We start from the raw sequence: 27,904 nt of genomic DNA on the forward strand, positions 1-27,904 counted from the left end.
CGATGAGAGGCCAAAGGGAAGAGCCGTGTATTGGTAATGTAGGCCTGCATATTTGAATCGCAGAAATCTCCTGCTCTCCTGGTGGATAGGGATGTGCAGGTATGCCTCTTTGAGGTCCACAGAGGCGAGAAGATATTGGTGATGTAGGGCCTCCGAGATGGAACGTAGAGTGTCCATGCGGAAGCATTCTCGCCAGAACCACTGGTTGACATATTTTAGGTCCAAAACTGCGCGTCGGGAGCCGTCCCTTTTGGGGACGGTGAACAAGATAGAATAGACGCCTCTCCCCTCCTGAGGGGTTGGGACTGGTTCTATGGCTCCGATGTTGAGGAGATGAGATATTGCCTGAGCCATCTCGGAGTGCTTGGTAGCTGACTGGGACCGAGGTGTTGGGAGGAAACGGGGGGGGGGGGGGGGCGACCATTTCTATCTTGTAGCCCACTCGGATGACCTGGAGAACCCAGTTGTCTCCCACGGAGGACTCCCAGGCGGGGAGGAAACGGCCGAGGCGGCCCCCCAGGGAGCCCTGGGGCATGTCATTGGGCTGGCTTTTGTTTGGATGTAGATGGTTGTGGTTTATAGGATTGCCTACCCCGGTAGGGGGTGCGTTGGCGACCCCAGGAGCCGCGCTGTTGTTTGAAATCTCTATCTCTGCCCCTGAAGGGGCGGTAGCCCCGAAAGGGCTGCCACTGGGAAAAAGGTCTTTTGAACGTGCGGTCTGGTTTGCGTGCCGATGAAGGCATGGTTTTGCGTTTGTCATGGGATTCAACTAGGACGTCCTTAAGGGCGGCCTCCCCAAAGAGCTTGGTTGCGTCGTATGGAACCGCAGTTAGGTTGCTCTTTGATGTGTTGTCAACCTGCCAATTCTTTAGCCACAGGTGACGGCGCCCTAGCACTGCAGCAGCGGCAACTCTAGAGGAGAATCTAACAGAGTCCAGGGTGGCATCAGCTATGAAAGCCTGAGCCTTCTGGACCTTCACTAACTGTTGCCTAAGCTTGACTGGGTCAGATGGGGTATCGTTAAGGAGATCATCTATCCATAAAAGAGAGGCCCTAGCAGCCATAGAAGCTGCGGTGGCTGCTCTGGTAGAGAGGGAGGAGTTGTCGTGTGTCCTCTTAAAAGCAATCTCCGCCTTTTTATCGGCTGGATCTTTTAGGGTCACCTCACCGTCCCGGGGCACCAATGAATTGGAGACCAGTTGGGCGATGGGAGCATCTGCGCAAGGCATCTTAAGGAGGTCAGATGGAGCCTGCTGGTAAGAATAAAACCGGTTAGTTATAGACATGGGTTTCCTGTTGGCTGCGGGGAGAAGCCACTCCTGCTGGATCACCTCCGCAAATAAATCCGGAAGGGGCAGGAGGATGTCCTTAGGTTTAGCCCTGGGAAAGACCACCTCTCCTTTATCAGGAGCGGAGGCATCAGCAGGGGTACTATGATGAAGACCAATGGTTTTCAGAATACGTGTCATTAATGGGTTAAAATCCTCCGCCACAAACAGCCTCTGAGAAACAGAGATTGCCTCATTATCCTCCCCACCAGACCATTCCCCTTCCTCCCTGTCTATGGGTTCGGTATCTTGTGGAGGGCCCCCTGGATTAGAGGGGTCAATCTCCACCTCAGAATCCGAGACCGCTGGCCGTGAAAGGTTAACTGGCCTTGGGTTGCTCGGAGTGGGATCCCCCGACTCGTGCCCTGAAAGCTCCGAAGAGTGATGGGAAGGAGGAGGGGCACGCTTCTCTGGCCTCGGAGCCTTCTTAGGTCTTAGGTGCTTTTTCTTTTCCCTAGCCTTTTTAGGTGGTGGGCTATGTTCAGAGGAGGATGCAGAGCTCTCCGAGGAAGAGGAGGCTCTCTTCCGCTTTCTCGATTTTTTCTTTCCCTTTTTTGCGGGTTTCAATTGGGAGACAGTATTTATGATGGCATTTTGAAACCAGGCTTGCCATTCCGGTGGAACAGATTGGGGAATAGCCATCTGGATTATAGGGGCTGCAGTAACAGGGGCAGCTGAAGAAGTAGTGGGGCCCACATATACTGGAGCAGAGTCAGAGAGCTCTCCCACAGTAGCGCCAACAGAGGGCTCCAAACACAGTACCTCTGAAGGAGGCTGGCCAGGGGCATCCAAGATGGCCGCCGCTCCGTCCCTTCGCGCCATTCCCGCCTTTTCTAAGGCCCTTCCCCGCTCCAGTTGCAATCCGGACTCCCGATGCTCCAAGGAGGCGGGGGGCGGTTTGGAGTGGGGGACGCTACGACCGCGGAGGAGTAATGCGTCCGCTTGTGCCTGGGTAGCCCGCCTAGCCGCTGCAGCGCGTGTCTCGCGGCCCTGGGGCGGGAGATCAGCGGGAGGGCGAGATGCGATCGGCGCGGGCGGCTCTGAGGCGGCCGTCGCTGGTAGCGTAGCCGTTGTCGGGGCGGAAGGAGCAGCCGCTGCGCTATTTGGCTGTGGAGCTGAGCGGTCAGGAGAGAAAAACGCTGGCTCCGGAGCTACCGGCGGGTCACCGAAGGATTGGGGCGTTGGTGGGTCGTCAGACTCCTGGGCGGGCGATAAGGCGGCCACAGAGAGAGGAAGTCCGAGAGGCTTTGAAAACCCAGGTCCAAAAGGCCGCTGGCGAGACCCCCGTGGGACTAAAACTATCCTTCCCCTACGCTCAGACTCCATGCAAGGAAGGGCGGGGGAGGAAGGGGGGGAGAGACAAACCAACGGATTCCTATTCCTTTTTTTTTTTTTTTTTTAAAGGTGGACACGAGGGGAAAATATGGCAGGGAGGAACAACACACGGGGGTAATAACTCACGAGGAAGACCAACACTGGAGGAGAGAAAAAAGCTGGAGGAGAAAAAACACGTCTGCCTGGAGCTGAGCGAGGACAGAAAGAACTGGGAGGGGTTATCCTCCTAGCACCAAGGAGGCGTGGCTGAAACTTCTACAACCAATCGAATCTGTCCTGCCTTGGAGCTAGTGGGAAAGGATAACCCAGAGGTGTCCCTGGAAACAGTTCAACCGAGAACCTACTTGCGCAGAAATGTGTGTGTGCGTTTCAGAGCTTCATAGAGTTTGGAATCATAGACAGATGACCCAGTCCAGCAGCTGTTCTGGGCCTGGGAGTTCTAGTGCACGAATTGAACCTCTCCCTCTCATTCATTTCAATGGTGGAATTTCAAGCGTGTGTAGATATATGTTTTGTACATGGATATAACTCCTTAGGAGTATACTTGTAGGTTCAAAATATCCTATGGTTGCATTTTCAGTGATTCACACTAGTACCCATCCCTTGCTTCAAGATATCTGATATTTTAGTGGCTTTGTATGAAAACAACATAACTCACCAGTCATCTCCACATGTCGCAGCTTTGTTTAGTGACTGTGATATTGCAATGCAGGTCAGGCTATCTTTATAATTGGAAGCCCGAATGATCTCATGACCAATCTCTCGAATGTGAGTAGAAATCACCACAAAAAAGCCAAATGAAAAACCAATCATAATATAACTGTCACCAAACCTGTAGAGATATCAGTAATATAACAATAATGTTTTTTTAAATCTAGGTAAGATGGAAGCAGAAAATAATAATTAAGGAGATAAGCCCAAATTTATAAGCTGCTAGAAAAACTGTGTATATTTATAATAATAATAAAGTTGTATCTCAAAATAAATATGCATCACCACCAAGAGAAAAAGGAACTGCATTTCTCTTTTTTCAAGAACACTACATTTTGATTATAAATTATTACAATCTGCTTGTTTAAAACACACACACACACACGTGTGTGTTTACGTGTGAACGTGTTTACGTTTACAAAATTAGATTGCTCTTTTCCATTTTGTGACAGAATTTTAGTGAGTCACTTACCATTTATAAGACACAATGTTCCCGTAACGCTGCTGAAACTGTAGTTCAATTGGATCACCTGGCTTTTTAAAATTAAAAAGATACAGTGTTTTCTGACCAACCACAAAGCTTACCTGCAAAAAAGGCAAAATAAGAAAATAATATATTGAATGGAACCAGTATCACTCAACAGTAGTACAATGGTAGTCATACTAATAGGAATCATGCTTTTAGCCACCTTTAGAGTTGAAGGCCTCTTAATAAATGTACAGTATAGCAACAACTTCCAGCAAAGATGAATGGTAGTTATATAACTTGCTCTAATTTTCACTTTTCAAGAATTATTGTCAGTATATCTCAGATTTAGGGCACACCGAGTGGTGCGAAGATTTAGATTGAACTGTCTCAGTGACAGTCAAGGCCCTGGTACAAACGTAACACTGCCAGTCTCTTAACAAGGATTAAGAATTCAAAATAGATCACAGGTTGGTGTGCTCCTTTCTCCTCCTTCCTTCCATGAGAAGTCTCCACTCCCTTAAGCGGTTTGAGCCTGGGATATCTGAGGGACCGCCTGCTCCCAAGGGTTGCTGCCCGCTTGACGAGGTCATCTGAGGGGGTTCTGCTCTGGGTGCCAACAATGAGGGAGGCTACGTTGTCGTGTACTCGGGACAGGGCCTTCTCTGTTGTTGCCCACAGACTCTGGAACGCTCTCCCAGTGGGTATCTGCTCCTCAGTCTCCATCACAGTTTTTAGAAAGCATGTCAAATTCTGGCTTTTTACCCAGGCTTTTTATGATTGTCTCCACAGCGCTTCTTGTATTTTGTACTGTTTTTATGCTTGTGTTTTAATTTATTATTATTTTAATCAGATTTGTTTTTATACTTTTAGCTCAATATTTTAATGTGTCTTGTTTATAATCGTGTTTTTAAATTTTATTGTGAGCTGCCTTGAGATTTTCTTAATGAAAGGCGGGGTATAAATTTAACAATAAATAAATAAATCTGGAACAAAGCCAATGATGGGAAAGTTCAAAGGTCACATGGAACCTTGGTTAAAGCCATGCTCCATACTATTTCCCCAAACCTCAAGAGCATGCAATCCATGTCCCCATCCTCACATGAGTGTCCATTTACCAACTTGGTTAAAATAAACCAAGATCGGCCATGACATCCAAACCCATTGATCTTGGTTTATTCTAGCCTACTTACTTCAAATTAGGGGTTTGCTGGTTTGGCTCGAATCCAAACCAGATTCGAGCCAGCCTGGCCCAGCTTTGGCCTGGTTGAGTGGGACCTGGTTCAAGTTCAAACCGAGCCAGCTTGTTTGGCTCAGAGCTATACTGGTGAAGGGGAATCCGGTGATGATCCCCCTTTACCAGTACAGGAGCGGGGGGGGGCTTTCCTAAGTACAGAGGGGGCAGAAGGGAAGTAAATATGGCTCCCGCTGAGTAGCCTGGGCAAGCAGCAGCTTGGTTTCGGCATCTGCACATGTGTGGGGGTCATTTTACTGACTTCCATGCATGCACAGAGGCCCAAACGGGGACAGAGAAGGCCAAAACATCAGAGGCCCGAACTGGGACAGAGAAGGTCTGAACTGGACTGCTGCGGGCCTGGGCTACTCAGGGGGAGGCCAGCGGGAGCACAGCTCGTACCTGTAAGTACATATTTACTCTCCTCTCACTCACTCTATACTCCCACCCCCTCTATACTTAGGAAAGCCCCCCTGCCCCTGCATGTACTGGTAAAGTGGAATCCTCACCAGATTCTCCTTTACCAGTATAGCTCCAAACCAGCTTGATTCGAACCGAGCATGGTTCAGCGCGAACTCAGACCAGCCTTGGCTCACACACTCCTACTTCAAATAAGCCAAAATTATGTACCCAAGGTTTTAAGTAAGTTACCAATCTCAGCTTATCTGAATTAAGTAGGCAAGAATAAAGTGAGTTTAATGGGTTCAGACATCACAACAAATCTTTGTTAATTTTATTTTTTTATTTTATTAGTTTTCTTATTTTTTAAAAAAACATACAGAAAGATCCAACCAAGCTCCAACCATCAATTATATAGATAAACTGAAAAACAAACTTTGAAATTATTAACCCAACCTTGGTTAATTTTATCCTAGATGGGAAGTGGACAACTGCACACGGATAAGGGGAAACGTGTGCTCCCGAGACTCAGAGGGGTCATGTGGAGCCCGGCTTTAACAACAGTTCCACATGACGTTTCAACCAGCCCAATGTTTAACACAAGCTGATGTTTAGGGATAGTTGCAATTAAGAGGGAACCTGGTGCTAACTATGGTTACTGTAACTAACCATGGTTAGTGCAGATGTGATGCTAAATGATGGCTAAGAACATAACAAGTGCCCTGATGAATCCATCTAGTCTAGCATCCTGTTTCCAACAGAGGAAAGCCTCCTGTTTTCAGAAAGCAAGGATGTGCACAAACCAAGGTAAGGACCTGCTCTTCTCTTTCTTAAAGCTCCCGCTTGCCACCCCCCTTCCCATGGTGCCAAACCAGTGTTCAAACCTCGGTTCGTGCACACCCTTATCAGAAAGCCACATGAAGACAATAGGTTTCACTCACTGGTCCCAACCCCCGCCAGCAAATGGTAAACATGGAAGCTCCATTTAATTGTAATGGTTAATTGTAATGATTAATTGCTATTGACAGATTTATCCTCCATAAATTTGACCATTTCCTTCTTAAGGCTATCTAAGCCACTGACTATCACCACATTTTGTGGCAACAAATTCCTTAGCTAAATTATGTGTTGTGTTATGAGGTGCTTCTTTTTGACTGTCCTGAATCTACTGATGATTTTACTGAGTTGTAGTATTACAGGAAAGAAAGAAAAGAAAGTTATCCACTTTCTCAACACCATGCATAATTCTATAAACATCTATCATGCCCTTCATCATTTTTTTTTCTAAACTAGGAAGCATTAAATGCTTTAAATATTTTCTCATACAGAAAAAAACCTTGCTCCAACATCATGGTCATTTGAATTGCCTCTCTATACTTTTCCCAGCTCTACTATCATGTTTTTGATATGGGGTGACTAGAACTGAATAAAGGATTCCAAATAACACTCATACATTTGATTTCTATAAAGGCACTATAATACTAGCCATTTTATCTTCAATCTCTTCCCTAATAATGCTCAACATACCTTGTGTTTTCTAATGCTGCTGCAAGCTGAATTGATGTTTTTAATAAGCCTATCCACCATGCCTCAAGATCTCTTTTCTTGGTAGGTACTACCAGTTCAGGGGTGGGTGTGTGTTTTGCCATAATATAACTCAAAAGGATATGAGAATCATCCAAAATGCTTGTTTTCCACGACAGTTTTGTTTTATTAAATTAAACCATGAGTTGTAGGAATATATTTGAACTTACCTTTACTCCTAGAAGGAAGGACATTTACAAAATCACATTTCCAAACTTAGATACTCACATCTGAAAATCAACGTGGGCAAAATTTTAAGTAATATATTTCAGAGCCTTTTGCATTGCCCCCCATATAAGGAGCAAGAGACAGATTCCTTACGGAAATTAGATATTTTTCCTGGGATGACAAATCCTAATTTTATGATTGATTTGCAAGCTGATGTTGATAAATACATTGGGATGGATTCAAAGGTTTCATTTTTCCACTGGAAGGAATTTTCCCTTGGCCAAAAGGGTCCTACTGCTGGAGGAAGGAAACCTTCAGATCCAATCCATTATTTGACAGACAACTTTGTATGGATCAGCTACTGTAAACATCAAAGACAAGTATATTAAATATTTTTCAGTGCACCATCAAAGTAATCATTTGTACACAGCTATCATGTTATAAAGGATGATGAAGTTTTTGATCTATAGCTTAATTTGGATCTGTGGTGCTGAACAAAATTAGATGTTATATTCCTTATTAAACTCTTTATTTACTTATTTCTAATGACCTTTGGTTCCAGTAAATGACTGAATATAGCCTGCAAACTGTCCTGTTATTCATGACTTACTGTGGTCTCATGTAATGGTGTTCTGTCATCAGTTTTCATCACTATGAATTCCATATTACTGGGTTCTCCTTTCACTGATGTCTGCAAAAATAAGGTTCAAGGGTTAATATAGTCTATACATATTTTTAGGCATTTCCTGTAAGCATTAAATGACAGTAATAAGGCAAAAGTTCAAAGGAATTAAATGCAATACTATTATAACTATCAGTAATCCCAAGTGTAGCTTTAAATATTAACTTACTGTGCTGTAACTGGATTCACAAGCCGCTCGGGCTTTCTGTTTCTTTGCAGTACAGATCTGCATCTTCCCCATTCCCCTTTATAAAACTTTTGTTTGTTTGCTAAAACATAAAGGCTCCCGGTCAAAGAAAACTGACATCCAGAACCTGAGCTTAAAGAAACCTGCATACTCAGAAAATACTGAAGTTAGCCACTGAGACCATGGGTTTTATTCTCAAAGCACCACATATGATCAAGAGCCAAGACTGAATATGCGAAATTCATTGCAATGTTTAAGACAAGTAGCAATTCTAATAATCATAAAGCCAACATGACTGGATAGGATTAAGGATAAAATCATAATAGGCTTTAACTTGGCCTTAATAAAAGTTCACTGTATATCTAATAATCAATAGCAATAAACAGTCCAGGGCAATAACAGCCTGATTAGCAACTCTATTGCTCTTCCACAAGTAAACAGAGAAAACTAAGGAAATATAAAAAGGCAGGCAGAGTAAATAAATGGCAATGCAGTTCACAGAAGCAACTGTTTTTGGTTGCAGTTCACAGAAGCAACTGTTCAAATATTCAGCACAGAAGGTATTTGCACACACAATGCTGAAGTAACTTTCCCCCTTTCTTTAATCTATAATTTAAATGCAAAAGTTATATTGGCTATAATGTGGATTTGATAAATAATGGGCTTTCTTCTTTTATATCACAGTAAGAACATCCACACATGGAGCAAATATTTTTTATTTTAATTTTATTTATTTTTGCATTTATATACCGCCTTTTGTTAAAAAGATAACCCCAAGGCGGTAGCAGGAGAGATGTGCAGAGCACTTTTTCATGTCACTTTAACTGTTAAGTTTTGTGCAAAACTAAAACATGAATTTATTACCGTAGTGATTGTGTCTCCCTCATGGTTGCTAATTGTTATTATTTTGTCTTCACCACCTAATGCTATAAATTTTCCACTGCTCCAACAACCACATGTGATCCGCTTGGTGTGCTTACCTAAAAGAAATGAGTACAGAAAAATCACAGTAAATCTTGCTAAATAATTTTTCTCCCTAAGTGATAGATACAAACATAAATAAAATGTGAATTAATATTAAACAATGGTTGAAAGTTAACTGAATGTGATTTAAGCATATCATTTAATCATACAATTATCACTAAGCTAACAAACTGCGACATATGAAAACAAACACAATAATCTAGGCAAATATCTTGGAACACCTTTTTTTAAAAAAGGACATTAAATGAGCATACATTCTTCTGTTACACAGTTAAATATTTGCACTATAGAGAATGATCTGATGAATAAAGCTCTGCTTCTTTACATGTAAGTCCTCTGACTTCATCATAGTACTGACCAAGGATAGGAATTCTGCGAGATGTTTGGCGATTATATATTAGCACATTTCCCTTAGCTGTTCCAGCAGCAAGTAAGGCTTCAGATTTTGACCAACGTAAAAAGGACATTGGCTCCCTGCAATACAAAAATTAGGGCTGTCAACCAAGGAAATACTTTAATTATAACTTTAAAGTTTTGAGAAATAAACAATAAGGGGGGGGGAATCTCAGGAGCCCATGGTTGAAAGTCAGATAAGTACAACTAGGTAGATCCTATGATCATATTGTGGTAGAAAATTAATATAGGTATCTGCAGAATGGCTAAGAGCTCTTAAGAGTAACAAAAAGAAAAACAATACAATCCCCTAACTTCAAAAAACAGTCACAATTTCTTTCTTTCTGGGCTTTATAACATATACCCTCATGCCCTGATAAGATCTTATTCTTAAAAGAGGCTAGATAGATCCTTAGATAGAACTGCTCAGTGCCTAGGGACCTCAATGAGGATCTTGATTTTATATTTTCTGTATGGTCAGCAAGGTGTTGTTGCTGTATTCACATTTTTATTTGATTTTTCCATGGATACTTCATTCTATCTTAGTAATAACGTTTTTATACTTTGTAAACCTTCATTGTAAGGGTTAAGTTAGTTTCACTGATGGTTTGCTGTTAAACTAATTAGTCCATGCACCTGTGGTCTTATATGAGGTCTTCTTTACTGAAGGGCTAAGCTGTTTAGAAGTCAAATATTGTGGCTTGAGAAGCACAGTGAGTTACTGCTCATGTTTTACTCTTTTGTAGTTTTTTCTATATCAATCAGTATATATCAGTTTATTTGAGTCAAGGTGTTGTTCTTTGTATATGGGCTAGTTACCCCATATGTTGTATTCATCTTGGTTTAGTTAGTTTGGGGATTTTTGTTACACTGCTTAAACCTGCCAGTTTCTATTTGAAAAGCTATTTATTATAATCTGTGGTTTTGTTAGGTTAAATAACTTTGAACTTGTCTTGTTTGCAAGAAGCTATTTATCATAACCTTGGTTCAGCTTGTTTAAATATCTTTGCTATACTATTAACTTGTTAGTTTCTTAAGAATGTATTATAACCTCTTGTCTTTGCACTTGAAGTTTATCTTATTTCCTTTTTATAAGGTCATAATTATGGCTTGTTTTTACGTACCCTTTTAATGATGGTTTTTATAATTATTCCTTCCTTGTTATATTTTACATGTTGTGGTCCCCTGAAAGAGTTCTACCCAAAATGCAATTTACTCCCTGACAAACTACTTTTGCACCATTCCTGTTTCCTTCCTAACAACTTAAAGAACATGTTTAAACATCACTTGGATGCTGTGGAAAACCTCTCATCACAACTTGTGTTAATATTGGAATAAACTGCTATCTAGATGGTTCTAGGGACAGTTCCTTTCCACTGCAAAATACAAGATGGCGACCAATTTAAAAGGTGCCTCTTTGCCCAGTTAGTAGGGTTAATTGTGCTTTACCTACCCAGAGCCCTCAAGAGCTCAGTAAAGATGAAAGAGATTTTAACCCCATCCTTCTGCAGTATCATCCTCATTCCCAAAGCTGCTGCTTTACTCTGAGAGGTAAACTGCTACCTAGCTATAGTGTGTGTATGAGAAGCACAATGGTGTTTCATTTCCATCTAGTGTTTTCCTCTGGAATGAAGATTTCAGGTGTGTGCCCTCTTTGCACATTAGGAACACTGACAAAGTAGGCACAGGTAGGGTTTGTGCTATTCAATTCCTTTATTACGATCACAGACCAGCACAATTTACAAATGGGCTTGTACTATGGAATGATCATCATCAAACATTCCTTAGACCAGGGGTTCCCAACCTGTGATACGCCAGATGTTGAACTACAACTCCTATCATCCTCAGCTACAATAAACTGTAATAATTTAAGCAGAAAGATCCTATTTCCTGTATCATTTTGTTTTATTTTAATAAAGCAAAAGGGTATATCAAATCCAGTTTAAGATATGTTTTTCTTACTTCATAGTAGTGTCCATCAGGCTTGTTTTGTTTGTGTTGGCATCCCACAGATAAATGGAACTAGACTTATCAGCAATTATTGCTAGGGTATCTCCATCTTGATCCCAGTCCATAGCAATGCAGCTGCTAAAAGGTAGTACAGAAAACTTTAATTAGAAGTTCCAAGATAAGATTTAGGTGGAAATGCAAGTCTTGTCTAGCTAGATTGCATAATTTGTGCCACCAGTTGAACAAGACGTTAGGGATGTGCCCGAATCATTTTGGCCTGCCACGGGGGAGGGGGGCAGAGAGCGGTAACTGTAAGAATGAGGCATGGGTCCTTATCTGCTCTGCCACCGCCCACAACTGTTCCGTTCATGGCACTGTTCTTCCCAAAAGGTTGCACGTGGCTGCATCACAGCACACAATCGTGTGTGCTGCTGCATGTAGCCTTTTGGGAAGGTCAGCACCACGAATGGAACAGTGGTGGGTGGTGGCAGAGCAGGTAAGGACCTGCATGCCTGATTGGTAAAACTACCACTTGCCCGCCCACATTTTGGATGCAGCTGCCCAGATCATTTCGGCATCCCTCTAATGAGGCACCAAAATAATTCTGGCACATCCCTATGAGACATAAATTTTCGATGACTCTGACCTCCTAAAACAAGGTGCAGTCCAGTTCTATTCTCACCTAATTTCTTACCCTTCTCCCCAACCATATTTGATGGTGTTAATAGGGTGAATCTCTCTTCACTGTGTTAATGCTATTGTGCATTCACACAGTTGTGTTAAAAAAAGAGAACATAATCTCTTTAGATAGAAACCAATAACTTAATTTCCTGTATATCTATATATATATTTTGAAATCTGAGTTTGCCTAAGAAACAGATTGTCTAAGACAATCTATTTTAAGACTTACCCTGGTAAACCAATTTCATTTTTCTTTTGGCCATGGCGATCAAAGATTTTTACAGTGTTGTTACATCTAAAGAAAAAAACAGATGAGCACAGAAGAGAATATGATGGTCATTTTTCATTTTTAACAGTTAATTACTAAAGTTATTAAGATGCTTTTTGTATGACTAATTCTAGTCCAGTTAATTAACTTTAAAAGGAGGAGATGCATAATAGGCAATTTTCACACCCATATATTATATACTTGCATATTGTAGTGTTAACACTTTTGATGAAATGCTTAAATATTTATTCTCTTACCCTGTAACAGCAATAAAGTTTCCCAATGTTTTCTGCCAAGCAAATTGCACAGGGAAACCAGGCACAGACTTTTCTGATATGGTAAATACTCGCTATGGAAAGAAAAAGACAATTATAAACATTTAACCACTGAATGTTTTTAAATGCCCTATATACAGTTAATAAAACACATCTAATTGATTTAAAAGCCAGTTACCAACATTCCATTACACAAGTATTATCAGAAAGCAAAATATTTTCTGATTGGAGCTATACCTATAAAGTCCAGCTCTGTTCCAGGGTCAAACTGGATAAGATGCAAGATGCTTGGGATTCCAGAAGCTATTTCTCCCCCCCACTCCCACCTCCTAAGTATTCAGTGGTGGGGAGACATATCTACACTGGGAATATGGCATGCAAGATAATCTTCTGTACTGTTTTCCTCCCAGTCCCATCCCCTAGAAAATGCCATTTGCTGAAAGCACTTTATTCATGTAAACAATTAGATGTTTAATGTCACATCTACTTTGACGAGATGTGGTGACAGCCAACAACCTGGATGGCTTTAAGAGAGGTTTGGATAACTTCATGGAGGAGAGGTCTATCATCAGCTACTAATTGAAGGGCTAAAGGCCACCTCCAGCCTCAAAGGCAGGATGCCTATGAGTACCAGTTGCAGGGGAGTAACAGCAGGAGAGAGGGCATTCCCTCAACTGCTGCCTGTGGCTTCCAGCGGCATCTAGTGGGCCACTGTGCGGAACAGGATGCTGGACTAGATGGGCCTTGAGCCTGATTCAGCAGGGCTGTTATGTTCTTATGACTCTATTTCAGTAGTATATGGGCTGCAATTTTAAGTAAAATTCCAAGAGAGAACCTGCTCATGATACTGAGGGCATCAGAAGTAAGGAAGCTTTAGTCTCTATTTCAGTGCTGTTCTCAAGCACACTACTTGAGTTTCTTCTTACTCAAATCAATGGGTATTTTGCTAGCTGAATAATAATAAACAGCATAACCAGACTGCTTCAACGGGGGGGCGGGGGGACACTCTGTAGCCAGTCAGAAAAGCCTTGACAATTTTTCTAGGTGCCAGCCCCAAAATGTAGGAGCCAGACAATGGACACCTGACAAAATTACTGGACTTCATGATGGACACTGCAGGGGTTGGTGGTAAATTGGCTTCTCTTCATTTCCTTTAAGTAACATACTAAGAACAGAAACAGGGCTGCCTAGGATAAAAAGATTTTACTAAATAATTCTACCTCTGAATATCCTAGCAAGGCACCATGGTTTTCTGGGACTAGGGATTTGTCAAGCCTTAATTAATGTTGGTTTTAAATGATTTCAATATTAATGATTTTAATTGTTTAATTGATTTAGTTTTGATTTTAATTGCTTTGTTTTTATTTTAATGTAAACTACCCTGAGCCATTTTTGGAAGGGGGGTATATAAATCAAATAAATAATACAGTAAGGGCATTCTAGGCATGATCTTTGGCAACATGGGCTTTATTGAATCCTTCCTAATTTCAATTTTACTCTCCTTCATCCAAGGGGAGACTATAGCAGAAAACACAGAGCAGGCTAGCAGCTGAATGACAAGAGTCAAATACTGTTTATGTACAAGCCTATTGGAGAGGAGTTCCTCAGGTTCATGTGTTTTATTCCCTCTTCCATAATTGGCAGAGAGGCCACAGAATACATACATGTATGACCAATTACTGTAGCAATCCTCAGCGAAACTCCCAGAACTATATGTAAAACAACAGTTGGACTAGGTGGCAGGGACAAATGACCTTGGGACACTATGATCTGTATACCTCCCCCCACACCTAGCCGGTGAATGAAGCACTTGTCGACTTGGGGGTGTGACTGGTCCACTCCCATCTTGTACTTCATTTGCTGTCTGGAAGCTGCACATCCTCCTGCCCCTTTCTGGTGCTGGCTATACACCGACACAGGAGTTGCAGCCAGCATTGGGAAGCGGGGGAAAGTGGCTCTTCAGTCCTTCCAAGCCAGCACTTCCTTTGCTGGCTGGGTGCTTGCTCACAGCAAGGGAGAGAGAGAGAAAAAACCCAGCCAGTGAATGAAACGCTCGATAGCAATAGGCATAGCCCCCACCACCACCCGCCGCCCCTGCCCAGTGCTGACCCTGCCCCTTGCATCATGTGCCCAGTGTCAACGCAAGGAACGTAACTAGCGCAGGTGAGCAGCGGTCTGTTTCTGGGCTACTGCCAAACTTGCTACAGGCCTGCACTTTCCCTTTCATATTACTAAGAGATATTTTTCCTTTCAGAAATCTATTATATATTCTGAAGAATTTGTTTGTGCAAAATAAAGTCATCTACAGATACCGAAACTTGCATACACAATCCTGCCACTGAAATTAGCTGAATGCACTACTTTTTATACTGGAATCTGCTTGGTGAATTTTTTTTTGTAGTTTTTTAAATTCTCTCATACTTCCGATTACCTACAGATACCAAATTTTGTACGAAGAATCCTGCTACTTAAATTAGCTAGATGCACTGCTTTTTACACCAGAATATGCTTGTGAAAAGGTTTAAATTTTTTAAAATAGAAATTCTGAATACAATCACATGTTAACTGTTCTTGTTCTCAACATATTTTTAACACTCAATCAGATCAATAATACCAAAATAGGAATGTGCACAAACCTGTTCGGAGGCCCTTTTATGGGCTTCCGAACACGTTCGAACACTGGAAGGGGGGGGCGACGCCTGGGGGTGCCACTTTAATGGCAGAGGAGGGTACACTTACCCCTCCCTGCTTTTCCCTCGCTGGCACTCATTGTCCATAAAAGCCTTCGGGGCGGCAGTGTACCTCCCTGCTGCCCCTTCCCCCTCTTCGGCCGGAAGTACCGGGTGCGCTTTGTATATTGTATGGTATTTTTATGTATGTATTTTTAAAAAATTTAATTAGATCTGTTTTTATGTTTTAGCATATTTTAATTGTGTAATTTTTATAGTCGTTTTAACTTTTTCTATGTGAACCGCCTTGTGATTATTTTAATGAAAGGCGGTATATAAATTTAACAATAAATAAAATGGCACCTCCCACCCCCTCAGCCACCCCCTCCCAGTTCCGTGCACATCCCTATACCAAAATGATGACATGCCAAGAAAAGCAGATCTTTCTCCGATTCTGATTTACCATATATGGTAACTATTCAAAAAAATGAATAAGGCTTGAAGCTGAAATTCTATAAATTTCAAACTGTTCTTTTACTTCTCTTTTGAAAGCACATTAATAAAAAATCAACTACATATATTTAATTTATTGAACTTTCCTACAAATGTAATCTATGCAAAATAATTTTGCCTGGTCAACAACAGGCCTCACCTACAAGGATAAAATACATAAGGATTTTGCAGCAAGACAGGTGAACAGGATTGTGGAGGCAACTGGTCTCCTGCTCTCTAATCTTTCCTGAAATCCTCAAATATATTTGCTTTTCTCAGATGCTACATTTTTCAGGTGTATTCCTCAGTGGAGAAATCTGCTCCCAATACTCTGTTTCCCCTCAACTATGCAATCTGGAGTTGTCTAGCTGGTAACCAAGAAAACACATTTTTATAATTGCTCACTTCTCCAGAATGTATGTTTGCATATATATCTAGAAGGAAAAATAAAATTAGAAGCCATAAATGGTCCATGGTGCAATAAATACCTTAGGTTGAGCAAAACATTTGAGAGAAATCGCCCTACACAACCCTTAGCTGTTACCAAACACAAAGGGATGGCGTGTGTGTGCTTCTGCGGAACTGAGGTGGTGTTGTGCAATTTTGCGATAAGACTGCTTAGATCATTGGATATGTTGATATCCCAAAGCAAAGTCAAAAAGAGAAGTGTATCTGTGACAGTAGAAAAATCTATAGAGTTTAATTTGTGCCAGGGCTCAGTACCAGCATCCATTTTCAATGTCACAGCTCAGTTTTGAAATATGAAGAAAGTGCCCAGGACAAGTGTGAAATGCCTTTTTCTCACCACAATCCCCACACATCAAGGACTGAAGGCACGGAGGGCAGCTTCTAAATTAGATAGGGCTTCCAGCCCCAGCATCTTTTTCTAGGAATTAAGTACTGTTTTTGGATTCAATGGCTTATCACAACAGGCGCTTTTATAGATAAAATACTAGCTCTTCATATGCACTTAAGTACTCTCTACTAAAGCCCACAACAGCATATTAAACCAATTACCCTTCAGAAGTACCATAAGGCACTATGCTACAATGAGATTCTCTACCCTCCTTTCTATTCTGCTCCACAGCAAGGCCTCCATGCCCATTCCTTTTTGCCAAGGTAGGAGGAAGTTTCAGTCCTCATTAGGGTTGCCAATTTCTTTTGCTGACAGAGCTCCTGTGTCTTTTAGCAGCACAGCTATTCAAAAAGCAGTGCTTCCAACAATTATTGCATCTCAATGCTGGAGAAAAGCTGTTGCAAACCATAAAGCTGTTAAAAGCACAGGGAACCCTGCGACAAGGGATTGCAATGGACTGCACAGTGCCCTATGAGCGTCCACTTTCTACACTTATGTATGTATGTACTTTCTGACAGGGCTCCCTGTGCTTTTAAAGGGATGAGTGGCAGGTTAAAAAAAAAAAAAAATTAAAGAGCTGCCTCCGACCTCCTGTTGATGCAATTCCGTGCTCTGGCACAAAGCTTTTAAAGACATAGGGAGTCCTGAAGAAATAAAGAAAAGTAGCTACCCTAATAGCGACTTATAGGAAGCGAGTGTATATAGTAATAACCCCGATATGCCAGGCCAAGAGCGCGCAGTAAAAGAAGCTAGCTGAGGGGCGGCCTAATACTGTCTGCCTTTCTGGGGGGCGGCGAGGGTACTCCTCCATTAAATGCCTAGAATCGCCTAAGGTATAAGGGCACACGCACCGCCCTCCCCGCCCCCCATAACGGTCTCTGCAGAGTTTACCTTCATCTTTTCGCCTTTGCTACGGTGCTGGTAAAATAAGGGGGGGGTGCAGTGCACATGCGCACTCAAAAAGCCAGCCTGGAACCTCCCCGCGAGCAGCGTCCGCGTCACCCAGGAGATGGCTGCAGGGCGGGGCGAGAAAAGCGGAGCTGGAAGAAAAATGACGATGTCGTCACTTCCAATCAGAAACCGGAGGTCTGCGGCGCGCGAGCGGCGTATTCCCGCCAAGGCTCGTCTCGAAGCATTAGCAGCATTATCATGCTTCAGCTAAGGAGCTGGAGAAGAGCTCTTGTTAAGCAGGAAAGAATTCTGAATTCTGTTGCGCTTTTAAAACACACTTTTGTATTTTTAATGTGCTGTAAACCATCTTGGAGATTATCTTATCAAAATGTGGGGTGTACATTTTGATAGATAAATACGCGGTAGTAATAATGAAAACAGTCCGTGCGGGTCGTCAATATGGAGATTATTAACAGGGTTGCTCCTGCAGATCCCTCTGCACATTTGAGGAGTCCCCCCCGCCCATTTTTACTGAATCCCCCCACACCAATATCTTCCCTCCCAAAACTGTCTTTCGTCTTACCTCCAAAACCTTGTGAGGAGTCCTTTGTTCTTCACCCCGTATTAATACAATTGAACTGCTGTTCATGAGGTATGGTTATTACATACTTATTAAATAGACTTAATAGGAACAACACGTTTGAAAAACGTGCATTACTGGATCTAAAATTTAAATATGAATTTTTTAAAAAATTAACCATCTAAAATTTCATGGATAAGAATAGTTTCCATTTAATGTCCATGGTAAAATGCATCATTTTTAACCCTTAAAATTTCATACATAAGAATGAAGTCGTATGGCACTTTAAAGATTAACCAGCTGGTGCCACCTACTCTTCTGGAAATAGGTGGGAATAGGAGATTTTAAAGAAGAAAGGTGAAAGACACCACCCACCTCTTCCTTTGCAAGGATAATCCAGAAGCAGACTATTTTTTGTTAAGCCTTCCAATATATCTTTCTTTCTTTTTTGTTCTTTCCCCCCGCCCCCCAATTGCCAGACCTTCAATTCAGAAGCTATGCCTGGAGCTTTCAAAGAACTCAATACTTGGCATTTTGCTGCTGCTGCTGCCCTGTGATTGAGAATCCAGCCTTTGTGTCCCTTAGATAGGAACATCACAACAGATAAAGATCCAGTGATGAACTGTCTATATTTGAAATTTATTACTAGATTCAAAAGCAAAATACTGTATTGTGGCTTCTTTCCAGAATGGAGAAATGATTTTACAAGACTACCTAGTATATATATCAAATGAGCACATAACATAAAGCATCCACAACAGGCTGGTAAATAATCTAGTTTTCTATCTGCAACCCTAAGTGTCCTATAAGCTCTATGAATTATTTTTAGTTATATTCACTGCATGATCGTATGTTCTGCATTCTTTGCTTAATAGTTATTTGCTTCCATTGGTCTGGGTTGAATCACTTCATTAAGCTTCTTACTCCAAGCTCTCCATTTTTATTTTTATTTCTGAAGGGTGCACAGGGGGATACAGCTGATTTGTCCTGTCTCTTTTGTCTTATTTCTCAAAGATGGAACAGTAATAACAATAACAGTTCACAGGTGCAGTCATTGTGCTGCTGTATAAATAAATGTGACTATTTCAACATGGAAAAAATACATGTGGACAACAGCATCATGTGAATCTTCCCCCTAAAGAATGGGTTAACAAAGTGTGACAACCGCAGACTAAATCCCATGTCTGGAAGTGCCCAGAACACAGCTGTATGAGCAGCCTGAATAAGTAATTGAAGCTTTCATCCCATTGAACACCAAAATAAACTTTGGGCTGCCAAAATAAAATTTGTCATAAGACAGTTGCCTGGAAGTATGTGATCTAGGTGGACAAAGTGTCAGACTTTACCCAGATTCTGAGCCAGAAGAGACCATATCAGAGGACGAGTAGAAGGCTACCCCAGCCTTTATCTCCAATCCCAATGACAGCCCTTCATATCCCTCAGACCTGAAACAGCCAGAACTGGTTGTCACCTTAGAAGAATTCTGAAGGATCCAGTACTCTCCAATGAGTCTTGTGTCTCATCCTTAGAATCCATGCCATCATCCATTCAGCAGTGCCACACCCGGGCTGAGCTCCAGCTCTGAAGGTGACTCTGCTCATGGTTTCCCTCCCAAGGGCCTCTTCTAGAGCAGGGCTGGCCTGAAGATCCAGGAAAGAGCCAGGTTCTTGCTGTGTAACGTTTTTTGTTGGTATCAGCCTTTTGCTGTTCAACAGCTTCCTTTGTGAGCTTGTGCTTTCTGCTGCCTTGAAGCCTTGCCTGTCAAGGTTGGAGAGTAAAACACCCACTTCCTTATTCCTAAGTGGGGGTATTGCATATTAAAGTGCTTTCCCCCCCAAATCAATGCTTCAGGCTTTTGCATGCCAAAGATAGTTTTCCAGTGATGGAGAGGTGTATGATATAGGAAGCCAAGGCTGTATGCATATACTGGTACAGTTATTCATGCAAGTATTCAACAGACATACATTAACTTGTATTAATGCCTAAAAATTAGACTAAATGCCTTTAATTGTCCCTACATTATTATTATTATTATTATTATTATTAATTATTATTATTATTATTATTACATTTATATCCCTCTCTTCCTCTAAGGAGCCCAGAGCGGTGTACTACATACTTGAGTTTCTCCTCACAATAACCCTGTGAAGTAGGTTAGGCTGAGAGATACGTGACTGGCCCAGAGTCACCCAGCTAGTATCATGGCTGAATGGGGACTCAGGTCTCCCTGGTCTAGTCTGGCACTCTAACCACTACACAACGCTGGCAAAATTCACTCTGATGTAACATTTTTATTTTCAAACCCATGAAAGACTTATTCTGAAACTTTATATCAATCCAAATATCCATATCTTCTAGATTTTGAAGCTTTTGGGGGGAGAATTGAGCAATGTACAATTTCTGAGAATGAAAAGGGAAAGTTGAATGCACCAAGTACCTTGGAAGACATTCAAATGGTAATTAAAATGATTAAAATTGTTGCCTGGCTGTTTAAAATATTTAACTGTTTTAATGTTTGTTTTTAATTCTGGTTTTATTGTTTATTTTGTAAAGTGCCATGAGACATTGGTATGAAGTGGTATAGGAATGGAATAAATAAATAAAACTAAAATCAATCTCCTGGTTTAAATAGATTTCCTGCTGAATTTTATAAGAACTTTGAAGAGGAAAGTATAGGATATATGACGAAACTATTTAATGAATGTTTTCACAGTCATCATTTCCCCAAGACCTGGGATGAAGCTAGAATTATTCTAATTATTCAATCAACAAGAACAACAAATATTTATATACGGCTTTTCAACAAAAGGTTCCAAAGCGGTTTACATAGAGAAATAATAAATAAAAATAAGATGGTCCCCTGTCCCCAAAGGGCTCACAATCTCAAAAAGAAACATGATAGACACCAGCAACAATCACTGGAGGTACTGTGCTGGGGCTGGAGACTTATCACTTATAGCTTCATATAGATCTTTCTCTTTTAAATCAAGATTAGAAGATACATGCAGCAGTTTTGGCCAATTGTAGAATGAAATCACCACCATCTTAAGTGGTGCAGCGGGGAAATGCTTGACTAACAAGCAGAAGGTTGCAGGTTCAAATCCCTGCTGCTACTATGTCAGGCAGCAGTGATATAGGAAGATGCTGAAAGGCATCATCTCATACTTCACGGGAGGATGCAATGGTAAACCCCTCCTGTATTCTACCAAAGAAAACCATTCTACAGAGGCGTAACTAGGGAAAATGGTGCCCGGGGCAAGCACTGAAATGGCGCCCCCCCGCGCCACAACATACTACATTATACTTAGGTTTTTCCTCACAAGCGCCCGCCGCCGCCGCCAAGCCAGGCCACTGACTGGCCACCAGGCGCCAGCAAAGCAATGGGGGGGGTGCGGGCGGCGCGGAAGGGACCGCTCATGGGGGATGGGCTGCCGACGCGCTCCCTTGACTGCTGCAGCGCTGCTGCACTGAGCAGGAAACATTTGTATTAACAAAAATTTTTTTAAAAAAATTAAAAAAATTTTTGGTCATGTCGGCGCCCCCCATGTGACCAGAAAAGATGGCGCCCGGGGCACGTGCCCCCCCTGCCCCCCTATAGTTACGCCTCTGCCATTCTACCAAAGAAAACCACAGGGTTTACAATGATGTAATGGCTTTTCACATTCATTAAGAGCAGGCAGGTTTTATTTTAAATCAAACTCTATGAGATAGTACGTTGAGAGTATTCTCCTTAATAATTTTTTCTAAGACGGAGAAAGAAGAGCCATGTTTGTTTTTGTAAGAACAGCCCTGTTGGATCAGGCCCAATGCTTATCTAGTCCAGCATCCTGTTTCACACAGTGGACCACTAGATGCCTCCAGGAAGCCCACAGGCAAGAAGTGAGGTCATGTCTTCTCTCCAGCTGTTGCTCCCCTGCAACTTGACTCTTAAGACTGAAGGTGGCCTATAGCCCTCAGACTAGTAGCCATTGATAGACTTTTCCATGAATTTATCTAAGTTCTTCTTAAAGCCATCCAGGCTGGTGGCTGTCACCTCATCTTGTGGCAGAGAATTCCATAGGTTAATTGTGCATTGTGTGAAAAAGTACTTCCTTTCGTCAGTCCTAGATTTTTTGGCAATAAGTTTCATAGGATGATCCCTGGTTCTAGTGTTATGCAAGAGCGAGAAAAATTTCTCTCTATCCACTCTCTCTAAGATACTGAGAGAGCTTTTGATATGTTAGAAATTTTCTGTTTTCTTCTGTGACAAAATTTGGCATCAGAGGGAATTTTGTAGAGGCTAACCCTAACCCCTGCTAACTAAGCAAAGGGGCAACTTTCAAAGTGGTTATTCTCTTATAACCACATATAGCAGGGGGAGAGCAACTGGCCCTATCCAACCCCAGCACAGCATCACTCCAGTGGTTGTTGCTGGTATCTGCCTTATGTTTCTTTTTAGATTGTGAGCCCTTTGGGGACAGGGGACCATTTATTTTTCTACGTAAACTGCTCTGAGAACTTTGGTTGATGAGCGGTATATAAATGTAGTAGTATGAAAGGCATTTATGCTCATCTTCTGGTATTAAAACAGGTTGACACTGAAAGCAGTACGCTTCCTATCCGTACTCTGCATTTGTGGGTGTCTGTACCAAGCTTCACTTTTAAAATGAATGCATGTACTGTCACCCACACAAAAACATGTATATGTGTATGGACACTTGTACACACATTAAATGTATGAATAGGGCTACTTTAATTATTAGTAACAACTTTAAGGGTTTCTATGCTTTGTCAAGCCCAGCATTTCCAAATAGAGGTGTGTTCTCTTAGTTTGAACATCCAATTTACTATATTGATGAATCTAAACTATGGAAGGTTGTAGTTATATACATTTCACCACCACCACCTTTCCCCCACATATTTCTTTCTATCTCTAGATAGATAGAGAGAGCTTCCTTCTAAAAGTTGAGGCTCAAGTGAATAATCCTTTCAAGGGAGATGGTAATTATTAGAAGTAAATCCAGTTTGGAAGGTTAGGATGATGATTTTATTCCCCCACTATGTAATTGCTTGTTTTAAGACAAATGTTCTATGACAATTACATAAATTAGGGAATCCGATTCTGCCTCCCATGACTGACAGCCCTAATTTAGTTTAGGCTATGCATGATTTGCCTTAAAGTGCCCACAAGAATGTTCTAAATATTTAATCCAAATGTTTAAAAATTGATGGGGGAATATAAATTGGAATCCCACAAATTATCTACATTGATGTAGATAATTAACAATGTAGATTACCTAGATCTTTACCACAATGACGTTTAGCAGCTGCTTATTCATTTAAATCTGCCATGATACCTATATGATGTTAGCATTTCCTTATACCACGTCACAGAAGTTTGTGACTAGAATGCCCAAATATTTTATATTATTATTATACAATTTTTAGGCACCATTTTCTCAACCACTGCACTTTCTTCCTTAGAGGAAAGGGCATGTTTTGCACATAATGAATACTATGGTGAAGACATGGTTACTCATAGGTTATGTGGATTTTCAGTAGTTATAAGGACCAACGTGTTGGTTGAGTCAGTTGTTGTAAAGATCTAGTCTAGAGTGTGTTAGATCTGGGTTCGAATCACCACAAAGCCTTGGAGCTCACTTGGGAAAGTCACTTTCACTCAGCCTAACCAATTTCACATGGTTATTGTGAGGTTAAGATGGCAGAGGAATCATGCTGCTTTGAGTTCCTTAGAGGAATAAAATGTACTAAACCAAGTAAACCCTCTATGACTGTGAGCCCTATTATGTGTGATCCACATGATGGGGTTGGAGAGAATGGTATTAAGCAGCACCTTGCCACTTTTACACAGGAATATAACAGGGGCTGAAATATCTTTATTTTAAGGAGACAGACATTAGGGCAATCCACACAATTGGGTGGGTGGGGGGAAGGCTGCACAAATCTTACCCCCTCCCCTTGCCACCCCAGATGATCACCCAGGGTTAGGTTGCGTGTGAGAATGGCCGGGATCAGGTCCAATCCCAATGGGGCAGCACTGCCTAGACTGCCTTTTTAGCTCAACTGTTAGCCTGTGTTAAAGGCACCAGCGGTACATTAACCCAGACTCCCTGATTGCATGCAAGCTTGGGCTGCTTCCAGCCTGGCTACACACAGAGATGGGCACCTAGAGTGCCTGTCTCCTGGGAAATACCCCCATGCACTGTGCTTCGCACTGTGGGATACCCGGAGGCCAGAATGCGTAGTTCTGGCCTCCAGAGTTGCACGCTGCTCATTTGGGAGCGTGCTGTGATCGTCTGGGGGGAAGGTAAGATTTGTGCAGCCTTTCCCCCGCTTGCCTACCCGGTTATGTGAATAGCCTTAGAGTCTGAGGAAGCTGCAAGAAGAAATGGCCCAGAGAACCTTGTGGTATCTATTTTGCACTGCTTGGGGACTGGTGATGTTGTTCTCACGGCTTAGCTCTCAACCTTTTTTCTTTTGGTAAACAAATCTATATTACCCCAAAGCAGGGTATCTCCAGATACCTCTCTTCTCAAAGAAAAACGTGAAGTTGGAAGAACATACACGGCACTACCCTGCAATGTTAAGGGAGTTTGGCATGTACCTTTAGTTCAATCCTATGCATGTTTATGTGGCATTGTTCTATTGTGTTCAGTGGAGCCTTCTCCTTAATAAGTGTATTTAGGACTGCAGACTTAAGCTGTTCGTTCTAGCTAGAGAAGAGGCACTCATTTCCCTATTAAGTATAGCCAATAGCATCCCCTAGCATTTGTACCACTGGGAATTTATTGTGATGCTGGTGGTGGTGATTTATAGTGTTCCCAAGAGATTTGTGCCACTTTAGAATGCTCTCTGAATATTGTGTGTTTAATTAGTATGCCATGTGGGGGCCTTCTGCCAAAAAGTAGCTAATCGGTTTTAACATAATATAAAAAAAATGAGAGAGTGAACACAGAATTCTAGAGCTGCTCCACACATGAATACATTTGAGGACTTGTATAATTTGATGGGGCCAACACAGAGCTAGAAGAGAGAGAAATGTTGATCAATTCAACAGACAGTGCAGTCTTCACTCTATCACTCACATTTAGGCAAATATTTACTGTTGTGCACAAGTGGTGGTCAGTATTCTACCTGTTCACCCAGACTATCTCCCTACAGAGTTCAGTTCATATTCACTAGACTCTGCTAAGAAACTGCTGACAAAGAGATGCAAGTTCTGCTTGTCCTTTGTCAAGAAAACTATGTTGCAAGCTAAACATTAGCTTTACTTTGTCTCTCTGCTGAGCTGCGCTACTATTCCTCGCTGGAAAATAGAGTGGCAGCTATGACTGTTCTAGGCACATTTATGTGGATTTGGGCTCCTGTCAGTGGATTTGAAACCATTACAGCTGTGGAGTAGAAGATGTTTGGAAACTGCAGCTAGTGCAAAATGTGGCAGCTAGGATTTTATCTGGATCTGCCTGCTGAAACCATATTACACCCACTTTAAAAAGTTACATTGGCTGCCAATTTGTTTCCAGGTCCAGTTCAAGGTGCTGGTATTTACCTTTAAAAACCCTTAATGGTTCGGGCCCTGCATACCTGTAGGACTGCCTGCTTCCAAGGGTTTCTGCCCGCTTGACAAGGTCATTGGTGGGGGCTCTGCTTCGTGTGCTGACAATGATGAAGGCTTGGCTGTCGTGCACGTGGGACAGGGCCTTCTCAGTGACTACTCCCAGATTTTGGAATGCTTGCCTGGTGGTTATCTGCTTCTCAGTCTCCAGCATGGTTTTTAGAAAGCAAGTGAAATCTTGGCTTTTTACTCAGGCTTTTATTGGTGTTGGTTTTTGTTGTGTCATATATTAGTGTTTTTTTGTTGCATCATATTGTGTGTGTTTTTAAACTTTTGATTTGTATTTTTATATTTTTTTATTGTGTAACTTTTATAGTCTTGTGTTAAATGTTTTGTAAACCACCTTTGAATTGTATTAATGAAAGGCAGTATATAAATGTAATGATAAACGAAATGTTCTCATACTTTATCCCCCCCCCCACCATTGAAACACTAAAAATTCATTTGTCGACATCTAGATTAGCACTGCACACATGCAGGTATATGAGTCCTAGATTACTGCTGCACTGTCACTTGAGCAAGGGAAGGGGCCATTTTCACCATTCATCTTTTCTCTCTGAAGCCCACCATGCAGCACCAAAATCTGCCCCTAAGGGTCACATAACCCTCGGGGCATATTTTGATGACACACAACAAGCTTCAAAGGAAAAGGGAGATTGGAGAACATCATCCTCTCCCCTGCTCAAATATCAGTACAGTGGTAGCCTGGAACTTGCACTGCTTAATGAGAGCAATTCTAGTGCAGATGTCAGTCCACTTTTCCATAAAATTCATTTTATTAAAATATTTATATGCCGCCCCTCCAGTACACTACTGCTTGGGGCAGCTCACATTAATAAAAAGGTACATTGTAAAATAAGACTAATAAAGTTAACCAAATTTAAGTTATGTTAAAAGACCAGGCTAAAACCACATTTAAAGTTACAATTTTTTTTTTTAAAAAAATTTTCAAATCAAAACTTGTTTTAAAAGCTAAAAACTGAGAACTATAAAAACTAAAAACTCTACCAGATATAAACAGAGATGAAACTTTAAAAAGATGTGTTCAATTTAAAACAACAACACTGAGGCATCAGCAACAGAGAATGGATGTTAATGCAATATTAGGCAAGCTTGGCAATTTCAAAGTTGTAATTGATGCATAGGAAGTTGTGAGAGAGTACACATACATTTTTTCGTTTGCGTATTCCAGTCAAAATTATGCCTGCGTGTTGGAATCTCTGATTCCGATAGAAATGCATCATATAGAGGTGGGTGCTTCCTGCATGGTCAACGCCAGAAAGTACTTGCTATTTCTGGCATGTGTTGGTAGTAGGACTTTTCACCACACTCAGAGGCTGTCACTACTTGATATTTCCAAAGTGTGGGGGACCTTTTGACCACAATTGGAGGCTGTGAATACAATGCCAGGAAGCTGTGAGATTTCTAAGATGGTGCAAAAGCAGTGGGAGAAACTAGTTGCCAGATGTCCCAGCATCTCTTCTCGGCATCCCATTTGTACCCTCCTGGCAATGATGCATTTCTATCAGAGCTTCCGGTGCCTAGTCCTAATAAAAATTAATTTTCACCTAAATAGGGATGTGCACAAACTGAGGTTTGTGCACTGGTTCAGCGCCAAACTGGTTTGGACAAGGTCTGAACCAGTTCAGTGCTGCGGGAAGGGGAGTGGTGAGCGGGATCTTGAAAAAAGGAGATCAGGTCTTTATCTGCTTGTCACCACCGCATGCAGTTTCCTGCTGCAGCAGTGCTTGTCCCAAAAACCTACATGCAGCACCAGCACGCACATGGTGTCCATCCATGTTTTAAATTTATTGCAGTGTCATAGTTTTGATTTTATTTAACATTTAAACCACAAACATTTTAAGTGATTCCACCCCAATCAAATATTTGGCTACTTGAAAAACCTTTAAGATACGGTGTGATAAGTTACTATGGTGGGGATTTTCCCCCACTAAATAAATAGGTCATAACATGCCAGATTAGATCAGTTTTCACAAGAAATTTTGCATAGTAAAATTTTCCTGAAGGAAAAAATAATGCAATTTTTATGCAAATGAGAGAAAAATTGCATGGTGAAAGCTTCCAAAAATCCACAACTCTGGAAACAAAATTCACAGGTTGTGGCAAAAGCTGGCATAAGAGACTTATCTATATGG

At 41.6% G+C, this 27,904-nt stretch overlaps 1 protein-coding gene across 4 annotated transcripts in view; it reads right to left on the reverse strand.

Moving 5' to 3' along the window:
* The window catches only part of WDR19 (WD repeat domain 19), a 105,823-nt gene extending 88,109 nt beyond the window's left edge, over positions 1-17,714 (reverse strand). For 2 of the 4 annotated variants that reach the window (XM_053254053.1, XM_053254051.1), the window contains exons 1-9: positions 17,554-17,713; positions 12,628-12,719; positions 12,332-12,397; positions 11,434-11,559; positions 9,437-9,552; positions 8,959-9,074; positions 7,836-7,916; positions 3,847-3,959; positions 3,322-3,495 (exon numbers count right to left, since the gene is read on the reverse strand). In XM_053254053.1, coding sequence (XP_053110028.1) covers positions 3,322-3,495; positions 3,847-3,959; positions 7,836-7,916; positions 8,959-9,074; positions 9,437-9,552; positions 11,434-11,559; positions 12,332-12,397; positions 12,628-12,719; positions 17,554-17,559 — 890 coding nt within the window. In that variant the 5' untranslated portion in view covers positions 17,560-17,713. Of the gene's footprint in view, positions 1-3,321; positions 3,496-3,846; positions 3,960-7,835; positions 7,917-8,958; positions 9,075-9,436; positions 9,553-11,433; positions 11,560-12,331; positions 12,398-12,627; positions 12,720-17,553 lie in introns of all 4 variants that reach the window. The other 2 variants (XM_053254052.1, XM_053254054.1) reach the window with 2 other exon arrangements.
* Between the last annotated feature and the right edge of the window lie 10,190 nt (positions 17,715-27,904).

The sequence above is a fragment of the Hemicordylus capensis genome, chromosome 5 (genome assembly GCF_027244095.1).
Source record: "Hemicordylus capensis ecotype Gifberg chromosome 5, rHemCap1.1.pri, whole genome shotgun sequence".
NCBI lineage: Eukaryota > Metazoa > Chordata > Lepidosauria > Squamata > Cordylidae > Hemicordylus > Hemicordylus capensis.